General features: G+C 41.6%; 1 protein-coding gene across 4 annotated transcripts in view; it reads right to left on the minus strand.

The window, feature by feature from the left end:
• TTF2 (transcription termination factor 2) overlaps positions 1–27,450 on the minus strand; it is a 48,675-nt gene extending 21,225 nt beyond the window's left edge. For all 4 annotated transcript variants that reach the window (XR_004260218.1, XM_032249610.1, XM_032249611.1 and 1 more), the window contains exons 1-9: positions 27,369–27,450; positions 27,184–27,286; positions 25,308–25,394; positions 7,938–8,004; positions 5,809–6,801; positions 5,381–5,495; positions 4,548–4,730; positions 3,367–3,494; positions 1,743–1,824 (exon numbers count right to left, since the gene is read on the minus strand). Coding sequence is in view for 3 of the 4 variants with exons in the window: in XM_032249610.1 (XP_032105501.1) it covers positions 1,743–1,824; positions 3,367–3,494; positions 4,548–4,730; positions 5,381–5,495; positions 5,809–6,801; positions 7,938–8,004; positions 25,308–25,394; positions 27,184–27,286; positions 27,369–27,396 (1,786 nt within the window). In the remaining variant the exon portion in view is untranslated. The remainder of the gene's footprint in view (positions 1–1,742; positions 1,825–3,366; positions 3,495–4,547; positions 4,731–5,380; positions 5,496–5,808; positions 6,802–7,937; positions 8,005–25,307; positions 25,395–27,183; positions 27,287–27,368) is intronic.
• Between the last annotated feature and the right edge of the window lie 274 nt (positions 27,451–27,724).

A 27,724-nucleotide genomic window follows, 5' to 3' on the forward strand; every position in this document is an offset into this window, starting at 1 on the left:
CCAGGCTGGAGTGCAATGGCGCAATCTCGGCTCACCGCAACCTCCGCTTCCTGGGTTCAAGCAATTCTCCTGCCTCAGCCTCCCGAGTAGCTGGGACTACAGGCGTGTGCCACCATGCCCAGCTAATTTTTGTATTTTTAGCAGAGACGGGGTTTCACCATGTTGACCAGGATGGTGTCGATCTCTTGACCTTGTGATCCACCCGTCTCGGCCTCCCAAAGTGCTGGGATTATAGGCGTGAGCCACCGCGCCCGGCACCTGCTATCCTTTCAAAGGCCTATTTGCAAGATTGCCTCCGGAAACTCGGATTTAAGGTAAGAGTCGATCACTCTGCCTACACTGTTTGTACAAACAATACGATTTATGTTGAATATCTGCTTTCCTTCTAGGAATAAAAAAACTTGGTACATACCAGCTAAAGCCACCTACGTAACCAGCTAAACCCACCTATGTAACCAGTCCCCAATAAAAACCTTGGGCACTGAATCTCTAATGAGCTTCCTAGGAAACATTTGACGCCTGTTGTCACAACTCCCTGCTGGGAGAATTAAGCATATCCCATGTGACTCCACTGGAGGACACTGGAAGCCTGCACCTGGTTTCCCCGGGATTTTGCCCCTGTGCCTTCTCCCTTTGTTGATTTTGATCTGTATTCTTCCACTGTAATAAATCGTAGCTGTGAGTACGACCATATGCTGGGTCCTACTAGCAAATCATCAAAGCTGGAGGTGGTCTTGAGGACCACTGACACAGTCACTTACTAGATACCGTGGACATCTAACATGGTTTCTCAAAGTTGGGCACCTTGGAAAATTTTAGCCTGACAAGACCCCAAAGCAGAGTGGAAAACTTGCTTTCCGGTTTCTGTTGTAGCTAAGGTGCTGGTAATATGACCTGGCTCTATATATCAGATGTTCTCATAAACCTCTTTAATTCAGGTATAAGCAGCTTTAGAAAGAAACTCCCTGTGAAACCCTTTTTGCAGAGTGGCTATAGAAGAAACTGACTTTAGGGTGGCACTGGTTACCTCTAGCGCTTGGTGAAGCAAAGAAGCTGTGATTTTTTTCTAGACTACTGTTAGGCCAAGCGCGGTGGCTCACACCTGTAGTCCCAGCACTTTGGGAGGCCGAGGCGGGTGGATCACCTGAGGTCAGGAGTTCAAGACCAGTCTGCCCAACATGGCAAAACCCCATCTCTACTAAAAATACAAAAAATTAGCTGGGCACAGTGGCAGGCGCCTGTAATTCCAGCTACTTTGGAGGCTGAGGCAGGTGAATTGCTTGAACCAGGGAGGCGGAGGTTGCAGTGAGCCAAGATGGTGCCACTGCACTCCAGCCTGGGCAACAAGAGCAAAACTCCATCTCCAAAAAAAAAAAAAAAAAAAAAAAGAGGGAGGCAATAGACTACTGTTTGTGTATTGGCTGTCGCCATGCTCCTGAAACTGGCCTTGAGTCTGGCACTCCGCATCTCCCAGAGATTGTGGGAGCCACCAAATAATAAACTTCCCCTCCGCTGAATCAGCCAGAGTCAGCTTCTACCGCTGGCACCCGGCACCTCTGATCCTACAGCTGTGTACTCTTGAGCAAGTTGCTTAACACTTCCATGCTTCCCTTTCGTCATCTGTAAAATGAGAAATGGTAGTACCTGCCTCGCAGAGTTCTTGAGAGGATTAAATGAAACACTATGCGTTTAGCACAATGCCTAAGCATTCAATAAAGCATGGCTTATAACAGCACACTTACCCAGAATTCCTCCTTGTGGCTTCTGACTTTCCCGCCATAGTAACCAAGCCAATGCCTGCTTCTGGTGTAGCAGCAAAGGGACCTGACAAAGGTAATAACCAAATGCTAAGCAGAAAGTGCTAATGAGAGGCTATGCCGAGCCTGGCTACACGAACTCTCTGCTCTATTCTTTTATTTTCTACAAGCGATCCCCTCAGTATTCTAACCGTCCTCATGTAGACCATTCCTTTCACCCTGAAGTCCTTAACTGCACCCTCTCTTTGAGGGTAACCATACTGTCCTGGTCTGCCCCTGTTTGTTTTGGGTTGCATCTAATGTTAGGCATCTCTATTAAGAGTGCCCCCCGCACCCTAAGTGAAAGTCCTGATTTGTCTGCTTCAACAGTCAAAATCATTCTCTACGGCTTTCATTTTTTTATCTTTATTTTTTTTCAGACAGTCTCGCTCTGTCGCCCAGGCTGAAGTGCAGTGGCATGATCTCAGCTCACTGCAGCCTCTGCCTCCCAAGTTCAAGCAATTCTCCTGCCTCAGCCCCCCGAGTAGCTGGGATTACAGGTGCACGCAGCTACGCTCGGCTAATTTTTGTATTTTTAGTAGAGACAGGGTTTCACCATGTTGGCCAGGCTGGTCTTGAACTCCTGGCCTCAAGTGATCTGCTCGCCTGAGCCTCCCAAAGTGCTGGGATTATAGGTGTGAGCCGCTGCGCCCAGCTCTATGCTTTTGACCAAGACCTCTGACTCTACGTTCAGCAGCCATTATGTTGGCTTTTCATCATTTCCTCAGTATCTCTTAAATTTGCCTCTCTTTTCTGCAGCCAGGCCCCGTCTGCACTACTAGTCATAAATTTCAATAGCCCTTTGACCAGAGTCCTCCTTCTAGTCCTTCTGTACTCCAGTTTATCTTGTACTCTGTGACAAAAACTAATCTTCATCTGCCATCCCTGCTTAAATGCTACAGCCATTCCACCCTATCTCTTGAGCTCTTCAGATCTAATCCTTCACCAAGGCCAGGCTCCTACTCAGGAACGTCACCTGCTATTACTGGCTCAGGTACTGATGACACCTGATCATCACTTGATACCAATCTCTTTATCTTCCCACTAATCACCACTCCCTCTAATTTCGGTGTTCTGTTCCTTTCCTCTCTGCTACTTGAAGGCTTTCAATTCCTTTAAGGCACAAAGTAGGCAGATAGCAAATAACCACTGGCCTAGAGTGACATTTCCTTTAATCTGAATCCCTTTTGTACTTCAGGGTATATTACAAGGCACACTTTATTTCTGCCTTAAAACCTTCACTAATTGTTTTATATATATTGTATATGTATTTTCATCCCAACTAGTTCATTACAAGCAGCAATTCTTTCACATTCTTGTGGCATCTACCAACTCAATAAATAAATCCTTTACTACTTCTACAGAACTATGTCACTTTATGACTTTTTTAAAAAGGAGTTTCGTTGTTATTGTGTGCACTGTTAAGCATAAAAGGAGAGGAATCTGCAAGGGAAGCCATTAAAGCATCTATCTGTAGGGAAGGTATCTCAGAAAGTCTCCTTGCCAGCAGTGTCACGGGCTGCTGGAGCACTGTCATAGGAGACTGCACCATGAGACTTCCCTGGCTCACCTTCAGCCCAGCGGGATCTTCTGCCACAGCGGTCTCACCAGGACGTGACTCTAATGAGCGATGCAGCTCATCAATGGCCTCACCTGTGATCTTCCACACTGGGTGAGCGTGCTCTTGGTTTCTATGGCCTGCATACAAATAGGTGTTACCTAAAAGATGTCACAAGTATGTTTTCCTTATCCCTTTACAGTATCCTTGGCTACAAATGGCCCTGTGTCTATTTCTTACCCTCCTTGTTAACTATTCTTCTCAGCTGTCTGCTTCTCTAGCAGTTCTCAATTGGGAGACAACTGGCTTTTGCTTTTCTAGTCACTGCCAGTCAACCCAAGCTCCTATCTCCTGATCAGTTTCCTGCCAAATGATCCTACTACACATTTCGTTTTACTTGGAATCTTCATTGTGCAGTTACTTCCGAATTCAAAGTTGTCTAGAAAGTTCAGGAAGGAAACACTTAGCTAATAGGGTGTTATTGCTCTCTGTGGATCTATTAGTCATCAGTCTTGACTCACGTCTCTCCTCAGTCTTCACACACACACACACACACACACGAAGGAATAAGAACATATCTGCAGGTCTGCCTACCTCATAATGATGTGAGCTAGTTTTCATCTGCAAATACTGACTGGATGACTCCTGTGGGCCAGCCCACAGTGGTGAACAAGGTAGACAGTCTGTGCCTCACTGAGATCTAAGTAACACTGTGCAAAGCTCCACCGTGGAGCACAATCTTTATTATACGGGCAACTTACGACTTAAGAATGGCTTCTCCCCTCATGTGGGCACTAAGTCATCTACAGTAGTCCCCTCTTATCCACAGGGCATATGTTGCAAGACCCCCAGTGGATGCTTGAAACTGTGGATGGTACTGAACCCTACACATATGATGTTTTTTTCCCCCATACATACAAACCTATGATAAACTTTAATTAATAAATTAGGGACAGGGAGAGTTTAACAACAACAAAATAGAATAATTGTAACCATACACCGTAATAAAAGTTATGTGCAGGTGGTCTCTGTCTCTTTCTAACTCAAAATATCTTACTGTACTGTACTCACCTCTTTCTGGACCACAAGTGATCAAGGGTAACTGAAAGTGTGCATAAGAGGTGACTACCATACCAGGTGACACGTGACTCACAGGTGGCTGTTCACAGCAGGGCCAGGCCCTTGGGTCTTACCTGGATAGCACTGACCGGATCCTCCAGCAGTTACCTGGCAGGCAGACTTTAGTCCTAGAGAACCCACAGATTGGGTACCACGACTAGGAAGGGGCTGGGGAGGCACCAGGTGGGGAGGGTCCGTGGTAGTTTTGGTGACGTGACTCTGCTCTGGTACATGACTGTTACTCTTCTCACTAGTTCCTGTTCAGAAAACAAGGCAAGAGCAGATTAAAGTTCAGCAGACTAAGTGAAGGGATCCTATGTGTGGAGGTGAGGTCAAGAGGTCATCACCATTCCAATGAGGGCTTCCTAGAGAACGTGGCATTTTAACAGCTGCTTAAACAATGGGGAAGAAAGTACAGTCCACAGGAAATAGGAGAAAAGTTTTTTTGTTGTTGTTTTTGAGACGAAGTTTCACTCTCGCTACCCAGGCTGGAGTGCAATGGCGCAATCTTGGCTCACCGTAACCTCCGCCTCCCAGGTTCAAGTGATTCTCCTGCCTCAGCCTCCCGAGTAGCTGGGATTACAGGCATGCACCACCACACCGGGCTAATTTTGTATTTTCAGTAGACACGGGGTTTCTCCATATTGGTCAGGCTGGTCTCGAACTCCCAACCTCTGATGTTCTGCCCGACTCAGTCTCCCAAAGTGCTGGGATTACAGGCGTGACTCACTGTGCCCGGCAGGGAGAGTTTTTCTATGAACCATAGGTGTAATGTAAACGAAGGCTCAGGAGCAGGTAATAAAATGGAAAAGTGAATGCATCGACACATTCTTTACCAAAAGCGCTTCCCAAATGCCTCTTGTAAAGTCCACGCAAACCCTGAGTTCTGAGGCATACGCCACTTTACCTTGCTCTGGGGAAAGGGCAAGACCACTGAGGGCTTCCTCCAGCTCCTGGATTTGTTTGATCAACTTCTGACCCTTGTCTGGAAGAGCGTGGATGTTCACTGATGCCAATGTGCTCTGGAAAACAGATCCCATCAAATGGATCTCTCCTCTCACATTGTCAGATGACTAGTTTCAGATTAAAATAGCCTGAAACGCCCAAACTCTGAAATTATGTTCTTTTTATGTGTGTAAAAACCTGAATCTTTTTAAAATTTTAACCCAGCTGGCTTACCAATCTTGAAAATATAAATAGGGGAAAAGGCAGAAACTAAACATGCACCTATAAAAGCTTCACATGAACATATTTAATCCTCCTGTAGCAATGAGATCTCCTATCTGCCCATAGCAAGCAATGCTCTGACCTCAAAAAACACGAGTCAAGAGTTACCTTCTTTTGTTTCAGTTGTGTTGTCAGGTAGACACGCTGGGCTGCTGGGTCTGAGGGTTCTGCCTTCTCGGAAACATCTGAGGCAGGAGGTACCTTTCTTTGCACACTTCGACCAGGGAATTGGAGGTTCTCCTTCCTCTGTAAGTCCAGAGCCGAGTCAAAGAGTAGGGGGCTCGCAGGCTTGGAGGAAACGAAAACAACATCATCTTCCTCCTCCTCATCACTGCTCGTGGCAGCTTCACGGCCCTTGCCCAGGGAAAGCCCTGGTGCTGCTGGTGCGGCCTGAGCCACTGGTCCTCTAGGAGCAGGAGCACGATGGGTCTCTGGGCTCTCTTGGAGATGCTCCTGGGGCAGGATTTTCTGGGTGGCCTGTGTGCTGGGGTCATCCTTTGCCTTTGTTTCTTTAGCCTCCCAGTTCCTGTACTCCTTGCTGAGGGGGCCCCCTTTCTGGGGCTTGCTTACTGGGTTGTGACTGTTAACTCTTTGAAGCAAAAGCTGGGTCTCCTTTTCTCTCAGAGGTTCTGATTCTCTTTGGACATCTTGACTCTTCCCACTTGAGTTCTCCTGAGAAGATGCAGATGACCTTGTCAGCTCATCACGGTGCCACGGTTTGGATTTAATTTCAGAAAAGTTTCTCTTGTGTGTGCCTCCAGTCTCCCCCGCCTCCCGATGAATCTCTGCTCCCTCCTCTTGCTTCTTCTCTTGAACTACAGCTTGTTTCTTCTTCAGCACCAGGCCAGGTGAGAGATCTTTCTCCACTGGTTCAGGCTTCTGTTCCCTCTTTTGATGGAAGAGCTGATCTCCCTTTTCTTTTTGCCTCTTATCAGCCGTCTTTTCCTCACCTTCACCTTTGATGAGCTGTTTCCAGACAGCTGGTTCTTGATTCTTGTCAAGTACCTTGAATGGATTTCTAGGCCGGCTGGAAGGATGATGAAATGTCTCAGATGCATGCTGACACTTACTGGGTACAGAATGTTCTTTGGAATCAGGATCCTAAAGGCAAAATAATTAATCTTCATATAAAATTTTAATGCAAACTTTGTATCTAGAATGCCTTTCATTTTCATCTCAACTTTTATTTGACATACAGGGGTACACGTGCAGCTTTGTTATATGAGTATATGGTACTCAGGCAGTGAGCAGAGTACCCAGTAGATAGTTTTAACCCATGCCCTCCTCCCCCGTAGTAGTTCACAGTATCTATCGTTCCTGTGTTTATGGGTGCTCAATGTTTAGCTCCTGCTTTAAGTAAGAACATGTGGTATTTGGTTTTCTGTTCCTATGTTAATTCACTTGGGATTATTTTGTAGAAGAAATGGAAACACAGTCATAGCAGTCCTGTATTTCCTGAACATTCTTGGTATCATTTCTGTGTCTACAAAAGACAATAAAACCCACAAAGGACTCACTTCTTAACAGTACTTTCAACAGTGCCTTCTGTCCATGCTCACACTTTTCCAGGCCTCAAGGAAAAGTAGTGACCAAACCCAAGTGCTTTTACATCACAATGGCCACAGTGTATACTTTTTAGGAAAACTGCCTTAAGATGAACTTTTCCCCAAACCTAAACATTGTCTTAAAATGCTTGCTTTGATTTTGGCTTTAGGAAGATTTTACTGTGGTAATCTAGAATCGTAAGTTCAAGCCAGACCTCTACCAAAACAAGTCTTATCACCTCCCTAATTCTAGTTCCTCATGTTCTGAATATCTGTAAGGCTTCTCCTATTAGGAGGTGCTGTTCCTCCTAGTTCTAACATTCTAGGAGCTTATGAATTAGACTTAGCTTATACCAATATCAAGTAGAAATTCCTCTATTAAAAGATACAAGAGTTGGTCAAGGAAATCTAATTTTTTTCTTAACTAAAAGAATACTGACTGCATTTAAGACCTCAAAAATATTTAGTAAGTGAAATAGGATGCAAATAATGCAAATAATTAATCTTGATTACAACCAAATGATCCTTTGAATTAAAGTCCCAACAGGGCCTACCTTGCTTAAGGAAAACTATCTTTCAGAGACAGTTTGATGAAGACCAACTCGTTTGTGTGAACTTCAAGCCCTTTTCAGGTGAAGCTGCTTAGTAAAAGTCTTAATACAGCAGGTTTGAGAACAGATGAATAATTCCTACCTGCCATGGAATACTTCCACACCAGTGTTTCCCCTCTGCCTTACTTCTAATGCATCGGAAGAACAATCTAATGGAGTATAAAACACAAATAATTAGCGCTATGAAAATCCATTAGAACAAGAGATAAACTTATTTTTAATCCAAGAAAACATCTTGCAACGATTTGATACTGGCTTTGGGAGGTCACTTGAAACCAATTACCTTTATATACACATTTAAAAATTATTTACTGCACAGAACATTTAACATTTTATTTATATATTATTATATATTATTCTATATTAAAAATTATTTACTGCACAGAACATTTTATAAGGGCGGGGAAGTCAAAGAATAAATATGCCACGGTAGCCAGAGAATGCACACAGGTTTATTCTTCTAGACATGTGAAGAATTACCGGAATAGAAACACTGATCAGCAATGGCCACTAAAATCAGAAAAATGAGAGAGAACCAGGCACTGTGTGTCCCTGAAGGGGGGGCCAGCACACTAGCTATACAGCAATGTTACCAAAAAACCCTAAAACCACCAAGCCAAAACAAACAAAAAACTAACCTCTGGATCCAATTACCAATTTGTAGGAAATACAAACAACCGAGGAATGCATAAAATTAGACTGTGGGGAATATAATCTGCAAAATCTTGCAGTGGGAAGTGCTATAGGACAAACAACCTGATCCCTTCAATAAATAAGCTCTAAGGGAGGGGAAAAAAAAGAAGAAGGAAAAACTGAAGAGACTTAAAAGACATATTAATCAATTCCAATTTGTGAACCTTATTTGGATCCTGATTTACACAAATAAAAACTACTAAAAAAAAAAAAAAAAAACTATGACATTTATGAATCCACTGAAAATATATCTACCAACTGGTATGTAAGAAAGAGTCCGGCTGGATGCAGCAACACACACCTGCAGTCCCGTCTACTCAGAGGATCACCTGAGGTCAGGGCTGTGCTGTGCTAAGATTATGCCTGTGAATAGCCACTGCTTTCAAACCTGGGCAACAGAGCAAGACTCCCTTCTCTAAAACATAAAAATACTTTTTAAAAAATAGTCCATATCTTTTAAAGCTACATACTAAAATATGGACAGATGAAATAATGTTACCTGGGATTTCTTTCAAAACAGGGCAGGAGTTATGGGGTGAAGTGGATAGGGTACACAGGGAACAAGAGCAGCCATGAGCTGGCAATTGTTGAAGCTCATGTTACAGTACTCTGTCTTCCTTCTGTATACATTTATACTCTTCCACCAAAAAAGAAGGCCAAATGCAGACTTAACATCCCAGTTCAAGAAGTTCCTGTACACACAAACACGGCCCATACTCCAGCTATCCAGAGGTGTCTATGCTGTTCCATTCCCGAACTAAGCCATGCGCCCTCCAGCCTACCTGACTTTGCAGGGGTACTATTCTCCATCCAGAGGATATCCTCTCATCCCTGTCTGTCCACCCTCTCCCCCAACTCCAGCTACAGAAGTCCTACTGCTCCCTCAAGGCCCAGCTTAAGTCGTACCTGCTTGGCAACGTTTCCCCACATTCCCTTCCTTGTTTATCTATGAGCTGCCTCTCTGCTATTACTTTTAATGGAAAAAAAACCACAATTACATTTACACCAACCTAATAAAGCTGACTGTCCAGCTATAAAATATAGCTGACTGTCCAAATATATTTTCAGCTACTAGAGGGCAAAAGCCACATATGATCTCTTTATTCCCAACTATCCTTTGCCTGTTGTACATAATTAAGTACTGCTGCATAAAATAGAACTGATTTATGTCATTACCTAAAATAACTCCTCAAAAACTTTAGATTAAAGATCTTTAAAAATATGTATTTTGTTTGTTGAAATAGGTCATGTGTTCAGTTTTTAAAGTATTAAAAAGGCAGTGAGAAGCCTCCTCACATCCTCTCTGCCCAGCTCACTTCCCTCCCAACATGTAATTGCTCATTAGTTTTTCATTTACCTTTCCAGAGATTTTTAAATGCATATTCAAGTCAATATAAATATAGTCTGCCTTCCTCCTCTACACAAATGGGTAGCAAACCATATGTACTGCTAAATACCTTGCGTTTCTTTTTTTACCTAATAAATGCCTTGAAAATTTTTCTATAAGAACATAGATGTAAAGAAGTTCCTTGTTTTTATTATTTTTTTACAATTGCACTTTTCCACTATATGGGACATTGCATTGTTTTTAATCAGAACCCTCTTGATCAATGGTTCGGCTGTTTCTTATCCTTTACTATGAAAAGCAGTGGCACAATGAGTGAAACTGCACATAGGTTATTTCATGTATGTTTCAATACATCTGTGGTGCAGCTCCTTATTTTTCATATTGTGTATTTGTGCTGTTTTTCTTGACCACGTTAGCCTTTGATTTTCTATATTAGTTCTCTATATGCTGCTTTCTAACGTATTAAACGCAATTTTTACCAACATTAATTCCTTTCTTCCGCTTTCCCTTCGGTTTAATTTATTGTTCTTTTTCTAACTTCTTAAACCAGTCCCATGATGTACAGCATGAATCACAACAGGCTGCATCCTAATTCAGAAGGAGTCCTGAGCAGGACCTGGTCCCTCGATGCAGCACTTCACCAGGACACATAAACAAAGACAAACAAGCCCCAAATAGACAAGTAGTCCATAAAAGTTAAGCTAAAAAGAAAAGAGGTCCAGCCCCTCCCTCTTGTACAGACACAATTTTCCCATCCAAGTTCACAGTTTTTAAAATCTTACTGGTTTCTTTAACTTTTCTCACTGCAATAGGATATTAAACGTATGTAATACAATTTCTGAAATGCTTTGAATGCATAAAATTCAAAGTAGCAGCTGCCATCAGTGGGTGCTACTACTTATAGAAATAAATCAAGAACAAATCCCTGCTGTTGTTTAAAGCATATCAAGTACTTGAAGTCTTTATTGAAAGAATATTTCACAAGTACAGTCACGTGCTGCAAAATGATGTTTCAGTCAACAGTGGACGACACATGCAACTGTGGTCCCATGAGATGATAAAACTGTATCTTTATTGTACATTTTCTTCATTTAGATACACAAATACTTAACACTGTGTTACAAATGCCTACAGTATTCAGCATAGTAACAGACTGTACAGGTCTGTAGCCTAGGTGTGTATTAGGCTATACCAAGTACGTTTGTCTAAGTTCAGGTTCGCATGGCAATGAAATCTCCTAATGACGCATTTCTCAGAATATATCCCCATTGTTAAGTGACTCATGACTGTAGTGTCTACTTTAGAACTCATGCCACGTATACTTTCAGGAGAAGGGCAAGATTTGGAGAAAGAAGGAAGAAAACACACTGAACATCTGCTATGTGCTAGGCACAGTGCTAAAAATGCTTTCCCTTACATTTTTAATTAAAATCAATCTGGATGGGCTTCTCTGATTTTAGAATAAAAACTTTGTTTGTTATGTTTATTATATTGTAAATCAACAAAGAATGAAGTAGAAAATATTTTCACAGAGAAAGCAAATATAAATTTCACTATAAAGAAAAGCAATAATTTCTGCAGTATGTTAATTACTTGTTTTCCAGGACAGAGGTTATAGGCAATAATGATGAAGAAACCAGCTAGAGGAAGCCAGAACTCTTCAATCCTGTCTTCTTCACCAAAACACAAATCCTCCCTTCTTCCCAAAGGTAACTGTCCAACCCAACATGACATTGCCAAGTGCATTACTTTAGCAAGACTACGGTTCTCTCAGGATCCAGGAACTATCCTCCCTTGGCTCGAATCCCAGCCCTACCATATAATTAGTTCTGAAACATCAGATGCCTTACTTGATTGCCCCCTGTGGCGGTTTCCTCTCCTGTAAAATGGCAAAATAATATAGTACATCCTCATATGGTCATGATGAAGACGAAACACAATCAGAGCAAAGCCTGACACATACCGAGGTCTTAAGAGATGACAGCAATGCCAAAATCACTCTTGCTGATCACCCTGCTTGTTCCTATGTCCACACTTCTGCTGACGCTGTTCTGCCTCAACACTTCCTTGTCCTTTCCTCCATTAAAAATTCACTTTTGATGAATTCAATTTTGATGTCAAGGTCATTCAAGTACAACTTCAAGTCTCAACGCCTCTACTTTCTCAGTAACCTTCCTAGACCTGAACTGTAGGTCTTAGAGTCACAGAGCCATCAGGTATCTGAATGTCTTCAATTTAGCATTCTATAATGTGCAGAAGAGACTGCACCCCAATATTCATACGTCTAACTCTTATTCCAGTTGTGTCAAAGGTTCCTTAGGGATTATGAATTCATGTCTTACATGCTCCAGCTCTGGAAAAACATGAAGTTGAATTTCTACCTCATTCTTTTGCATGAACATTCAAGATGGGAAAAAAATGTAAAAGTAAAAATCAAAATTGCAAATGTTCTAAGAAAAAAACAGAGATGAATATTCTTCTAGTCATAAAGTGAAGAAGGCTTTTCTAAGCATGGCATAAAACTCTGAGCCTGAGAAATAAAGAATTTAGTAATTTTTCAAAGTTTACACTTCCATGTGATGAAAATACTATAAGCAACATTATAAGACAAAAAGCAAACAGGGAAAACGTAACTGCCACACATACTACAAAGGGTTAATATCCTTTAACCACAGGGATTGCTCCCATTGCACAGCACAGTGCATGATACTGTACACTGCCTCAAAGTATGGCTTTATTCAGTGGGTCCTTCAAGCTGGTGGGGCCTGAGGTTCTGGCTGGGTCTGGAGCACGCCTGGTTGCCTTTTCATCATCAGCCTGCTCACTATGCTAGGGCTAGATAACCCGCAGGTCAATTTCACCCAATAGCCAACAACATGAGGAGTTTTCTAGACATGAGAAGTTTCAAGGGTTATTAAAAGTAAAACATTTTGAACATCTCACCACAGCCAGTTATTTAAAGAACTAAAACTTGTTATATCCATGTCTAAGCAAAGAAATATTTCCATTTATTTTGACCCTGTATCCTTGAGAGTGAAAGTTCTGTGAGAAACAGAGAGAAAGGAAAACATAAACTCAGGAGCTCAATGACAATGTCCAACATTTGTATACCAGGGTGTGCCACATCGTTCATGTCAAGGCAAGATTTCTTCCCTCTGGTTCTACTGAGATTATCAGTTTCCTTTCCTGCCTGTACACAGAGGGCCACAGCCAAAGAGCCGGTCAAATGCTGGTGAGTGGTGCCATCTGGTGTCCAGTTAGAGATCTGCACACAAATGCAGCTGCGCTGCAAGGGATGAAACATGGGCATCTTTGCCTCAGTTTTACCTCCCTTCCATTACTCTGTTGCTCCTGGCTACGTTAAGCCAAAAAGTAGTAATTAGAGGATGTAAAATACTTAAGTTCTTAAAAAGAAAACCTAGACTGTGTGAGGGAAAGGCTGTGCTCCTATAGGTCACTCTCCAAGAGTTCTGGCTGAACACCCTTAATGTTCACTAAGGAAGCCATCATCCATATATAGGCTTATCTATTTCTGCTTAAATTCCCAGTCCATACGACCTATCAGGGTACCTGGTTTTCTGTTGTTATTGTTTTTTCATTTGTTGTGTGTTGAGAACTGCCTTTTACTTTTATTTGTCCTAAGACAATCTCTTTTTTTTTTTTTTGAGACTGACTCTTGCTTTGTCATCCAGGTTGGAGTGAAGTGATGTGATTTTGGCTCACTGAAACCTCCACTTCCCAGGCTCAAAGTGATTCTCCTAACTCCTAAGTAGCTGGGATTATAGGAACCTGCTACCACACCCAGCTATTTTTTGTATTTTTAGTAGAGACCGAGTTTCACCATGTTGGCCAGGCTGGTCTCGAACTCCTGACCTCAAGTGATCTGCCTGCTTTGGCCTCCCAAAGTGCTGGGATTACAGATGTGAGCCACGGAACCTAACCCTAAGACAACTTTTTTAAAGCTCCATTAAATACCTCCTGGTAATAGTGTTCTGGATTTGGGCTAAGAAAAATACATTTAACATTGTTTTCTGTTCTATTTTAAAATAATAATCCCCTCTCAGGCTCATCTGTCTAGTACAAAGAATGCTAACAGCAAGTTCTCAAAATTCTGATTTCAGTCAGACCTTTCTTCAGAGCTGCACACTCATTTTTCTAGCTGGTTTCACATAAAAACAGGATACAATTGGCCAGGTGTGGTGGCTCACACCTATAATCTCAGTACTTTGGGAGGCTGAGGCAGGCGGACCACTTGAGGCTAGGAGTTCAAGACCAGCCTGGCCAACATGGCAAAACCCAGTTTCTATTAAAAATACAAAAATTAGCATCATGAAACACCTGTAATCCCAGCTGCTCGGAAGACTGAGACATGAGAATCACCTGAACGTGGGAGGCAGAGGTTACAGTGAGCCGAGACTGTGCCAATGCACTCCATCCTGGGCGACAGAGCAAGACTCTGTCTCAAACAAAACAAAATAAAACAAAACAAAACAACAAAACAAGATATGATTAGTCCAAAGCTGTATGTGTTGGCCACACATCCCAATACTCTACCAACATTACCTTTCTTCCTCGTCCTACTTAATGTAAACACACTACCCAGAAGCTCCACCTTAGTGGAGGCGGATCCAAGATGGCCGAATAGGAACAGCTCTAGAGTGCAGTTCTCAGCAAGAACAATGCAGAGGGTGAGTGATCACCACATTTCCAAACGAGTTATTACTGTCCACAGACCAGGAGATCCCCGGGCTGAAAAGAGCCACGAGTTTCCAGCACAGCTGTTTCAGCAGGCGCAGCAGGTCTCTGCACAAAAACTCACACAAATCTGGGTGGCCGTTTCAACTGGTGCCTGGAACCCCTAGGAGACAGAGCCACCCATTCAACTGAAAAAAAGGGGGCTGAAACACAGAGCCAGGTGATCTGGCTTGGCAGGTCCCACCTCCATAAGAGTAGCAATCTGAAACGCTCTGGATTGAGAGTTTCACAGCTAGCAGAGCTGGACCTGGAACAGTCCAGTTCAGTGGGGGGAAGGGCATCTGCCATTACTGAGGCAGTCCACCATTACCAAGGAAGTACACTATTACCAAGGCAGTTTGCCATTACTGAGGCAATCCGCCATTACAGAGGCAGTCTGCCATTACCAAGGCAGTTCTAACTATACCTCTATAAACAAAACCACCAGGAAGTTCATACAGCAGCCGGGCAGGGCCCACAGTAGCAATGCCTCTGCTGGCAGACTGTGACTAGGCTACCTCCTTGCTGGGCAGGGCAGCTCTGAAAAAAGGAAGCAGCACGTCAGAAACTTATAAATAAAGCCCCACCTTCCCAGGACAGAGCACCTGGGAAAAAAAGGCAGTTATGAGTTTCACTGCAGCAGACTTAAATATACCTGCCCAGCAGCTCTGAACAGAACAACGGAGCTCACAGCTCAGCACCTGAGCTCCTGTAAGAGTCAGAGTGTCTCCTCAGGCAGCTCCCTAACCCCTGTATATCCAAAGAGATACCTCATAAAGGAGAGCTCAGGCTGACATCTGGCAGGTATGCTTCTGGGACAAAGATAACAGAAGAAGAAACTGGCAGCAATCCTTACTATTCTGCAGCCACCACAGGTGATCCCCAGGCAAGCAGGGTCTGGAGTGGACCTCCAGCAGTCCTACAGCAGAGATTCCTGTTAGAAGGAAAACTAAGAAACAGAAAGAAATAACTTCATCATCAACAAAAAGGACATCCACTCAGAGACCCCACCTGAAAGTCACCAACTACAAGGACCACAGGTAAATAAATCCACAAAGACGGGAAGAAACCTGTGCAAAAAGGATGAAACACCCAAAACTAGAAGAAATCCCCTCCTTCAAGGGATCACAACTCCTCACCAGCAAGGGAACAAAGCTGGATGGAGAATGAGTCTGATGAACTGACAGAAACAGTCTTCAGAAGGGGTTAATAACAAACTTCTCTGAGCTAAAAGAACATGTTCTAACCCAATGCTAAGAACATTGAAAAAAGGTTTGGCAAAATGCTAATGAGAATAAACAACTTAGAGAGGAATATAAATGAATTGATAGAGCTGAAAAACACAACACAAGAACTTCGTGAAGCATACACAAGTTTCAATAGCCAAATTGACAAAGCAGAAGAAAGGATATCAGAGACTGAAGATCAACTCAATGAAATAAAACAAGAAGGCAAGATTAGAGAAAAAAAGAGTGAAAGAAATGAACAAAGCCTCCAAGAAATATGGGATTATGTGAAAAGATCTAATCTATGTTTGATGGGTGTACCTGAATGTGATAGAATGAGTCCAGACTGGAAAACACTCTTCAGGATAATCTCATCCAGGAGAACTTCCCCAACTAGCAAGACAGGCCAACATTCAAGTCCAGGAAATACAGAGAACACCACAAAGATATTGTTCAAGAAGAGCAAGCCCAAGGCACATAATCATCAGATTTACCAGGGTTGAAATGAAGGAAAAAATGCTAAGGGCAGCCAGAGAGACAGGTCAGGTTACCCATAAAGGGGAGCCCATCAGACTCACAGTGGATCTCTCAGCAGAAACCCTACAAGCCAGAGGGGAGTGGCTTGTATTCAACATCCAATATTCAACATCCTTAAAGAAGAGAACCTTCAACCTAGAATTTCATATCCAGCCAAACTAAGCTTCATAAGCGAAGGAGAAATAAAATCCTTTAAGAACAAGAAATTGCTGAGAGATTTTGTCACCACCAGGCCTGCCTTACAAGAGCTCCTGAAAGAAGCACTAAACACAGAAAGGAACAACCAGTATCAGCCACTCCAAAAATGTACCAAATGGTAAAAAGCATTCACACAATGAAGAAACTGCGTCAACTAACAGGCAAAACAGCCAGCTAGCATCAAAATAGCAGGATCAAATTCACACATAACAATATTAACCCTAAATGTAAATTGGCTAAATGCCCCACTCAAAAGACACAGAGTGGCAAAATGGATAAAAAGTCAAAACCCGTCGGTGTGCTGTATCCAGGAAACCCATCTCACATGAAAGGATACACATAGGCTCAAAATAAAGGGATGGAGGAAGACTTACCAAACAAATGGAGAGCAAAAAAAAAAAAAAAAAAAAAAAAAAAAGCAGGAGTTAGAATCCTAGTCGCTATTAAAATAGACTTTAAACCAAAAAAGATCAAAAGAGACAAAGAAGGGTATTACATAATAGTAAAAAAATCAATGCAACAAGAAGAGCTAATGATCCCAAGTATATATGCACCCAATACAAGAGCACCCAGATACATAAAGCAAGTTCTTAACGACCTACCAAAGAGACTTAGACTCCCACACAATAACAGTGGGAGACTTTAACACTCCACTGTCAGTATTAGACAGATCAATGAGACAGAAAATTAACAAGGATATCCAGGACTTGAACTCAGACCTGGACCAAGGTAACCTAACAGATATTTACAGAACTCTCCACCCCAAATCCAGAGAATATACATTCTTCTCAGCACCACATCATGCCTACTCTAAAATTGACCACATAATTGGAAGTAAATCACTCCTCTACAAATGCTAAAGAACGGAAATCATAACAAATAGTCTCTCAGACCACAGGGCAATCAAATTAGAACTCAGGATTAAGTAACTCACTCAGAACCGCACAACTTCATGGAAGCTGAACAGCTGGCTCTTGAATGTTGACTGGATGAACAATGAAATGAAGGCAGAAATAAAGATGTTCTTCGAAACCAATAAGAACAAAGTCACACCGTACCAGAATCTCTGGGACACATTTAAAGCAGTGTCTAGAGGAAAATTTATAGCAATAAATGCCCACATGAGAAGCAAGGAAAGATTTAAAATGGACACCCTATCATCAAAATTGAAAGAGCTAGAGGAGCAAGATCAAAAAAACTCAAAACTTAGCAGCAGACAAGAACTAACTAAGATCAGAGCAGAACTGAAGGAGATAGAGACATAAAAAACCCTTCAAAAAAAAAATCAATAAATCCAGGAGCTGGTTTTTCGAAAAGATCAACAAAATAGACCATTAGCCAGATTAATAAAAAAGAAAAGAGAGAAGAATCAAATAGATGCAATAAAAAACGATAAAGGGGATATCACCACTGATTCCACAGAAATACAAACTACCATCATAGATTACTACAAACAACTCTATGCACATAAACCAGTAAACCTGGAAGAAATGGATAAATTCCTGGACACTTGCAACCTCCCAAGCCTAAACCAGGAAGAAGTTGAAATCCTGAATAGACTAATAATAAGGGCTGAAGTTGAGGGAGCAATTAATAGCCTACCAACTTAAAAAAGCCCAGGTCCAGATGGGTTCACAGCCATATTCTACCAGACATACAAAGAGGAGCTGGTACCACTCCTTCTGAAACTATTTCAAACAATCTAAAAAGAGGGAATCCTTCCCAAATCATTTTATGAGACCAACATCATCCTGATACCAAAACCCAGCAGAGACTCAACAAAAAAAGAAAACTTCAGGCCAATATCCATGATGAACATAGATGCAAAAATCTTCAATAAAATACTGGCAAACCGATTGCAACAGCACATCAAAAATTTATCCATCACAATCAAGCAGGCTTCATCCCGGGGATGCAAGGCTGGTTCAACATACGCAAGTCTATAAACGTAATTCACCACATAAACAGAACCAAAGACAAAAACCACATGATTATCTCAACAGATGCAGAGAAGGCTTTTGACAAAATTCAACAGCACTTTATGCTGAAAGCTCTCAGTAAACTAGGTATCGATGGAAAGTATCTCAAAATGATAAAAGCTATTTACGACAAACCTACAGTCAATATCATACTGAATAGGCAAAAACTGGAAGCATTCCCTTTGAAATCTGGCACTAGACAAGGATGCCCTCTGTCACCTCTCCTATTCAGTATAGTATTGGAAGTTCTAGCCAGAGCAATCAGGCAATAAAAAGGAATAAATGGTATTCAATTAGGAAAGGAGAGAGTCTAATTGTCTCCATTTGCAGATGACATGATTGTATATTTAGAAGACCCATCATCTCAGCCCAAAATCCCCTGAAACTGATAAGCAACTACAGCAAAGTCTCAGGATACAAAATCAATGTGCAGAAATCACAAGCATTCCTATACACCAATAACAGACTTAAAGAGATCCAAATCAAGAATGAACTGCCATTCGCAATTGCTACAAAGAGAATAAACTACCTAGGAACAAAACTAACAAAGGATGTAAAGGACCTCTTCAAGGAGAACTACAAACCACTGCTCAAGGAAATAAGAGAGGACACAGATAGAAAAACATTCTATGCTCATGGTTAGGAAGAATCAATATCGTGAAAATGGCCATACTGCCCAAAGTAATTTACAGATTCAAGGCTATCCCCATCAAGCTACCTATGACCCTCTTCACAGAACTGGAAAAAACCACCTTAATCTTTATATGAACCAAAAGAGAGCCCGCATAGCCAAGACAATTCTAAGCAAAAAGAACAAAGCTGGAGGCATCACACTACCTGACTTCAAACTATACTACAAGGCTACAGTAATCAAAACAGCATGGTACTGGTACCAAAGCAGAGATACAGACCAATGGAACAGAACAGAGGCCTTGGAGGAAATGCCACACATTTACAACCATCTGATCTCTGACAAACCTGACAAAAACAAGCAATGGGGAAAGGATTCCCTGTTTAATAAATGATGTTGGGAAAACTGGCTAGCCATGTGCAGAAAACAGAAACTGGAACTCCTTCCTGACACTTTACACTAAAATCTAACTCCAGATGGATTAAAGACTTAAACATATGATCTAACACCATAAAAACCCTAAAAGAAAATCTAGGCAAAACCATTCAGGACATGGGCATAGGCCAGGACTTCATGACTAAAACACCAAAAGCATTGGCAACAAAAGCCAAAATAGACAAATAGGATCTAATTAAACTCCAGAGCTTCTGCATAGCAAAAGAAACAATCATTAGAGTGAACCAGCAACCAACAGAATGGGGAAAAATTTTTGCAATCAACCCATCTGACAAAGGGCTAATATCCAGAATCTACAAATAACTAAAACAGATTTACAAGAAAAAAAACAAACAAACCCATTCAAAAGTGGCAAAGGATATGAACAGACACTTTTCAAAAGAAGACATTTATGAGGCCAACAAATATATGAGAAAATGCTCATCATCACTGGTCATTAGAGAAATTCAAATCAAAACCACTTTGAGATACCATCTCATGCCAGTTAGAATGGTGATCGTAAAAAAATTTGGAGACAACAGATGCTGGAAAGGATGTGGAGAAACAGGAATACTTTTACACTGTTGGTGGGAGTGTAAATTAGTTCAACCATTGTGGAAGACAGTGTGGCGATTCCCCAAGGACCTAGAAATAGAAATTCCATTTGGCCCAGCAATCCCATTACTGGGCATATATCCAAAGGATTATAAATCGTTCTATTATAAAGACACATGCACAGGTATGTTCACTGCAGCACTGTTTACAATATCAAAGAACTGGAACCAACCCAAAATGCCCATCAATGATAGACTGGACAAGGAAAATGTGGCATATATACACCATGAAATACTAGGCAGCCATCAAAAATGATGAGTTTGTGTCCTTTGTAGGGACATCGATGAATCTGGAAACCATCATTCTCAGCAAACTGACAGAAGAACAGAAAATCAAATACCGCATGTTCTCACTCACAGGCAGGTGTTGAACAATGAGAACATATGGACACAGGGAAGGGAGCATCACACACTGGGGTCTGTTAGCGGGGACTAGGGAAGGTACAGTGGGGGGTGGGGAGTTGGGAAGGGATAACATGGGGAGAAATGCCAGATATAAGTGATGGGGGGATGGATGCAGCAAACCACATTGCCATGTAGGTATCTATGCAACAATCCTGCATGTTCTGCACCTGTACCGTAGAACCTAAAGTGCAATAATATATATATATATATTTTCTTTTTTAAAAAAAAAAGGAACTCCACCTTAGCAACCATTTTCCTACTGAGCACTGACAATGTGCCAAACACCAGACTGAGGTCATCACACACGTTCTCTCTCAGAGTCCTCCAACTCAGGGAAGTTGGAACCACCAACTTGCTGAGCGCTATTCCAGATAGAAAATGGAGGAAGGAACCCGCTTATATGCCCTGCTGGGAAATACATCTTATCAGTGCTCTAAGTTTTCTCCATTCCAATTGCACCCAATTCCACTACACTGCCTCAATTCAGGCCCATCACCTATCACATAAGAGAAAGTTGGCATGTCTGGAATCAGTTGGACCTGGGTTTAAATCCCACCAATGCCACTGCATAACCATGGGTCCTCAGATTCCCTTTCTGACCTGTCTCAGTGGTAGTTTCTTCATCTGTCTGGTAAACAGGGACACTGAAATAGATCACAACAAATTATATGAAGGCAAAAGATAATGAAGCGGCTAGGTGCAGTGGCTCACACCTATAATCCCAGCACTTTGGGAGGCTGAGATGGGAGGATTGCTTCAGCCCAGGAGATTGAGACCAGCCTGGGTAATACAGTGAGCTTTGTCTCTACCCCAAAAAAAAAAAAAAAAAAAAAAGTATGTAGTGGGCTTTCAGTGGTAGCTATTATTTTAGTGGTCTCTTTGCTTCACTTTCTAATCGGTCCTCCATAGTTCTTCTTTTAATGCAAATTGGATCCAAACTCCTTCAGTGGCTTCCTAACACCTACCACAGTGCATCTGTACGGTAAAGGGCCTCCAGTAGCATGTAAATGATTTTCAGTGTCAGGAGAATATAGTAACTTCATGCAATAAAGGCTTACCAGCTCCACTGTACCAGCAGAAAACAATTCAAAAATGAAATTTTTAAAAGAATTCCATTTACAACAGTACTAAAAATCATAAACACTGAGAAATAAATTTAACAAAAGATGTATAGGAACTCTGTAATGAAAACTATTAAACAATGCTGAGAGACATTTTTAAAGTCATAAATAAATGCACCATGTTCATGGATTAGAAGCCTCAATATTGACAATTCTCTCCAAATTGATCTATTTAGATTCAATGCAATCCCAACAGGGTCTTCTGTGGAAAATTTTAAAGCTGATTCTACACTTTATTTTTATTTATTTTTTAGTTTGTTTTATTCTACATTTTATACAGAAATGCAAAGATCCTAGAGTAGCCAACACAATGTTGAAAAAGAATAAAGTCAGAAGACTCACACTATTTTATCTGATTAATTATGTAAAGGTAGGCAAATGGATCCATGGAACAGATTAGTGACCCCAGAAACAGACCCACATATATTGGATCAATTGATTTTTTACAAAGATGCCAAGCATTTCAATGGGGAAAGGAAAATCTTCAAAACATGATGTTAAAACAATTGGTAACGTGCAAAAATAAGTGAATCTCTACCCTAGCTTACATACTATACAAAAGTAACTTGAAGTATAGATAATAGACCTATATAAAACAGGTACTTAAAAAAAAAAAAAAAAAAAAAGGCTAAGTGTAGTGGCTCACACCTGTAATCCTAGCACTTTGGGAGGACGAGATGGGTGGACTGCCCGAGCTCAGAAGCTCGAGACCACCCTAGGTAATGTGGTGAAATCCCATTTCTACTAAATTACAAAAAAGTTAGTGGTGTGTGCCCTGCAGTCTCAGCTACTTGGGACTACCTGGGAGGCTGAGGCATGAGAATTGCTTGAACCCAGAAGGTAGAGGCTGCAGTGAGCCAAGATTTTACCATGGCACTCCAGCCTGGGTGACAGAGCAAAACTCTGTCTCCAAAAAACAAAACAAAACAAAACTATAGAGCTTCTAGACAATTCTTAGATATATTTGTGATATTGGGGCAGGCAAAGATTTCTTGGAGAGAAGACAAAAGGCACAAACCATACAAAAATGATAAACTGGACTTCAAAAAAATTTAAAACATTTGCTTTTCAAAAAACAATTAAGAAAACGCATACCACAGACTGGGAAAAAATATTCACAATACAAATATCTGCCAAAGAACTCATATAGACTTTTTTTTTTTTTTTTTTTTTTTTTTGAGAAGGAGTCTCCCCCTGTCATCCAGGCTCAAGTGCAGGGGTGCACTCTCTGCTCGCTGCAACCTCCTCTCCTGGATTCAAGCGATTTTCCTGTCTCAGTTTCCCCAGTACCTGGGACTTCAGGTGTGTGCCACCATGTCCAGCTAATTTTTGTTGTTGTTGTTGTTTTGCTTTTTTTATTTAGTAGAGATGGGGTTTCACCATATTGGCCAGACTGGTCTCAAACTCCTAACCTCAAGTGATCTGCCCACTTCAGCCTCCCAAAGTGCTGGGATTACAGGCATGAGCCACCATGGCCTAGCTTGTATAGAGAATTTATAAAGAACTCTTCTAACTCAGTTTTAAAAAAAGATAACAAAAATTTTGAAACAGGCAAAGATCTCCAAAGTTATACTGTATGATTGATTCCATTTATGCAACAATTTTGAAATGACAAAATTTTAGAAACGGAGAACAAATTCCTGATTGTCAGGGTGAGGAGGGCAGAAGGGAGGGAAGTGGGTATGGTTACAGAAAAGGCAACAGAGGGATCCTGTGATGGAACTCTTCAGTACCTTGACTGTAATGGTAGATACATGACCTGACAGGATAAAAGTGTATAGAATTAAATATACACCACACATAAATCAGTTCAAGCAAAACTACCTTTACCAATAAAACCGGTGGGTGGTACCAATATTAATATCCTGTTTGTGATATATTTCTAAGTCTTGCAAATGTCACCATTAGGGGAAACGATAAAGTCTACAGGCGATTTATCTGTATTATTCCTTACAACTATATGTGAATCTAAAACTACTTGATAAAAATTTCCATGCAAAAAAAAAAAAAAAAAAAAGGACAAAAGATTTAAACAGATACTTCAAGTTTTTCTGATGGCAAATAAGCACACAAAACAAAGTGGTGCATTTATAAATGAAATTCAACTCCACAATAAAAAAAAATGAATGATGGAGGGCCGGGCACAGTGGCTCACGCCTGTAATCCCAGCACTTTGGGAGGCCGAGGCGGGTGGATCATAAGGTCAAGAGATCGAGACCATCCTGGTCAACATGGTGAAACCCCATCTCTACTAAAAATACAAAAAATCGGCTGGGCATGGTGGCGCGTGCCTGTAATCCCAGCTACTCAGGAGGCTGAGGCAGGAGAATTGCCTGAACCCAGGAGGCGGAGGTTGCGGTGAGCCGAGATCGCGCCATTGCACTCCAGCCTGGATAACAAGAGCGAAACTCCGTCTCAAAAAAAAAAAAAAAAAAAAAAAAAGAATGAATTACTGATACGTATTATATAAATACCACAGACATTGTTAAGTAAAAGAAGTCAGACACAGAAGGGTACATGCAGTATGATTTCATTTATATAAAGTTCAAGAACAAGCAAAATATATCTAAAGATAAAAATCAGAACAGTGATTGCTGATGGGGGTGAAGATGGGAGGGGTGGAGTTAACTGGAAGGGGACTGATGGGACTTATTGGGGTAATATTTTGACTCAGATCTTGGTTTCATGAGGAGGTGCATACATTCTTAAAACTCAACTGGTTGAACTCTTAAGATTTGTGTATCTTACTATAAACATAACTAAATTAAGAAAAATAGAAGTATAAACAGTACTCAGGTATGTAAAAATTGTAGGTGGTACTCAGATGCCTTTAACTGGGTGGGGGGATCTAGAATATATAAATTCCGAAGTGCATAGAATATCACACGAAGACTATCACATCCTGACCCCTTCCTGGCCAGCCTTATCTCCTAAAGTCCCTGTTTAAAGATATGTTAAACTATTAACAGATCAAATTTTCCCTGAAAATGCCATGTTAATCCATGCCTCAGTACTCTAATGCAATGTATTAATCCATTAAATATGACCCCTCTCTAACACTTAGGGAATTCCTACTTTATCTCTGACTACTCATGACAAATATCTCTCTCTATAGATTCTCTGCCCTTCCCTAATTCCCATATAAAGGAAAGGAAACTAGCATTTATTGAGGCCTAAGTATGTTAGCCATTTTTACCTATTACCTTGTTCTATTACCAGAATTAAAAGGTTGACAAGTTAAGTGAAAGTTAGTGGTCACTGGTTGGCTGACATTATAGGCTGCTTGACAGTTGGAGAGGGATGATTGTAGAGCCATTTACGTGGAAATTACTAGAAATCAGACTTCTCAGATTAACTAGTTGCTCAGCAGTTAGAGGGTGACAGCCCAAAAGATACTTCATATATGAAGTACAAATTTTGTTTGTTTTTTAAAATGACTTTTAAAGAACAATCCTAATACATACCTGGCCACAACTCTTTCAGGGAGAAAAAAAAAGCAAGTATACTTAGATGTTCCTTTTGGACCCTTACCTGTATTCTTTCTTGCCCTGTGGGAGAAGCAAACCCTGAAGCTCTACCACAAAGTCTTCATGCAACAAACAATGAGAAACAGGAATGCTAGAGAAAAGAAAAAAGTTGAAAAGATTTTTAGGAGGCCAGGAATAGAGATCAATATCCTAAAGTCAAATCAAAACTATGGGTTTTTACACCAAGAATCCATGTATGACCTCTACTGGGTTTGTAGTTCCCACACATTATTACAGCTGTGTGCATTCCTTTGGGAAAGGAGTCCCTAGCTTTCATCTTTACCCACTTTCTCAAAGAAAGCATAACTACGTTTCTTGATGACTCAAAAGTTTAAAACTTCACTGCGCTGTGTAAACTCTACACTGGGATACCCCTATGAAGGACCTATTTAGGGCTGGCTGTGAGGCCCTGTATGAATTTTGTCAGGGCTCTTCTTTCATCCTTTCCCTTTAATAACCTGATAGCTGTCACTTAGTGTTATTCACATGCCCACCTCTAACAACACCCACTATATGCTTCTTGCGTTGTGTAAGTTTTTTAATCACTCCCTTCCAACTTACTACTATCAAACATTTTAAATATATATAACATCTGAAAGTAAACAGCTTTGAGTGAAGATCTAAAGTACTATACCTGTGGCACTTTTTTTTGGCCTATATATTGGTTATCAGATATATTCCAAATCAAGTTTATCAAATAATTGTCTTCAAACAACACTGTACTAGTTTGTACAGCAAAGCATCTGTGTATATGGGACCCTAAATAAGAGTGCTTCTCTTAATGTAAAATCAAATCTTATGCCACCATGAATGCTTAATTCCTGCAAAACGTAAAAATGCTTCTATTTCACAAAACTTGACCTGGGTACTGTATCTGAGAGGCTCAGTGTAAATCATCTAAGTCATGAAACAGAAACATGAGAAGTTAATATACATGTTGAAAGGTCACTTTTCTAATACTGATCTCCATTATGTACTTTACATCTGACATGGAGGAAAATAACTTTGCTCTACCAAGTTCTGCTGAATAGACAGCTGATGTTTAAAGATGTGATGATAGTTTTAAAATTCACATTGAAAATGCAGGCACTTGGTAATGTGAAAACATTAACATTTGACAAAGTATTAACTTTCCTCACTTTAGAGGAGATACTTAACATTTCTGACTCTCTCCTTCCACCTCAGCCTCCTGAGTAGCTGGGACTACAGGCATGTGCCACAATTTTTTAAATTTCACGTAAAGAGTTTCATCATCTTGCCCAGGCTGGTCTCGAACTCCTGAGCTCATATTCGCTCACCATGGCCTCCCAAAGTGCTGGGATTACATGAGTCAGCCATTCCGTTGTTTCTTCCAGCGCTAATTTCTTTGAATTATCAATTTCACCATTTAGATGCAAAAAATCCCATTTAAAAATAAAAAGGCTACCAACTAATCACTCGAGTGTTTTAAACTCAAACGGTAAAAAAAAATTGGGCCTAAAACTAGTGCAAAACAAGGACCAATTACTTTCCACTGTCTGGCGTGTTTCCTTAGTCCTTTAAAGGGGGTGGGACTGTCAGGGCACGAGAAGGGAGTGGTTAAGGCCTGTCAGTTGAATAGAAAGCCAAGATGGAAAACACCGGAGCCTCAGTTTTACAGAAGAGGGAATTGTCGGCCCAGAGACGGAGAGTAACCAGCCTCAGGTCACACAGGTAGAATTAGCTGGGCGTCTTCCGAACACGCCACGCTGCCCTGGGATTATCAACTGCTTAAAGGGTCTGACACCGCAGACCAGGGCCCACCACTCCTCGTGCCTGTGGCGCCCGACAGCGGGGAGCCGGCAGCTCCTCTCGGGAAGTCCCGGGCGACCACAGGGAGTGGGTCCCAGCTCGAGACCTACTCGGTGGGCCGCACGAAGCTGCACGTGTCTGCCCGGCACACGTAGAAGCTCTTTCCTTTATTCGGGCCATCGCGGACGCCGGTCTTAAGAAAGCAGAAAGTCCCTGAGGAGAGAAGAAAGTGAACAACGATTACGCCACGCTAGATGGACAGGCCCTAGGGGAGGATGAGACCCTGGCCCCTTACCGTGCTCCGGACACCTAACTACTTCCATCTCACTGGGTCCTCCAAGTTTCACAAAGCCCCGCCCCCAATTCCTGCGTCCGACTTTTACTCCGCCCTCTTTGTTGAGGAACCAATCATCACTCAGCTCCTGCAGTCTTAATCCCTCCCATAACTCTCCGCCCTCCGCCTTCACCCACCTCCAACCAATCACAGCCGCCCTCAAGTCAGGCGCGCGCCGAAATCGAATTCAAAGCGAGGGGGCGTGGAGGACCCGGCGTTTGCCGGATGGGGCGGGGCTGAGGCTGGTGGAAGCTTAGAAGCTGGCGAGGCTTCCGGAAGAAAGGAAGTTTCGGTTTGCTGATCTTGGAAGAGGGAAA

Source organism: Sapajus apella, unplaced genomic scaffold, assembly GCF_009761245.1.
Source record: "Sapajus apella isolate SASKATOON/1434 unplaced genomic scaffold, GSC_monkey_1.0 scaffold69, whole genome shotgun sequence".
In the NCBI taxonomy this organism is placed as follows: domain Eukaryota; kingdom Metazoa; phylum Chordata; class Mammalia; order Primates; family Cebidae; genus Sapajus; species Sapajus apella.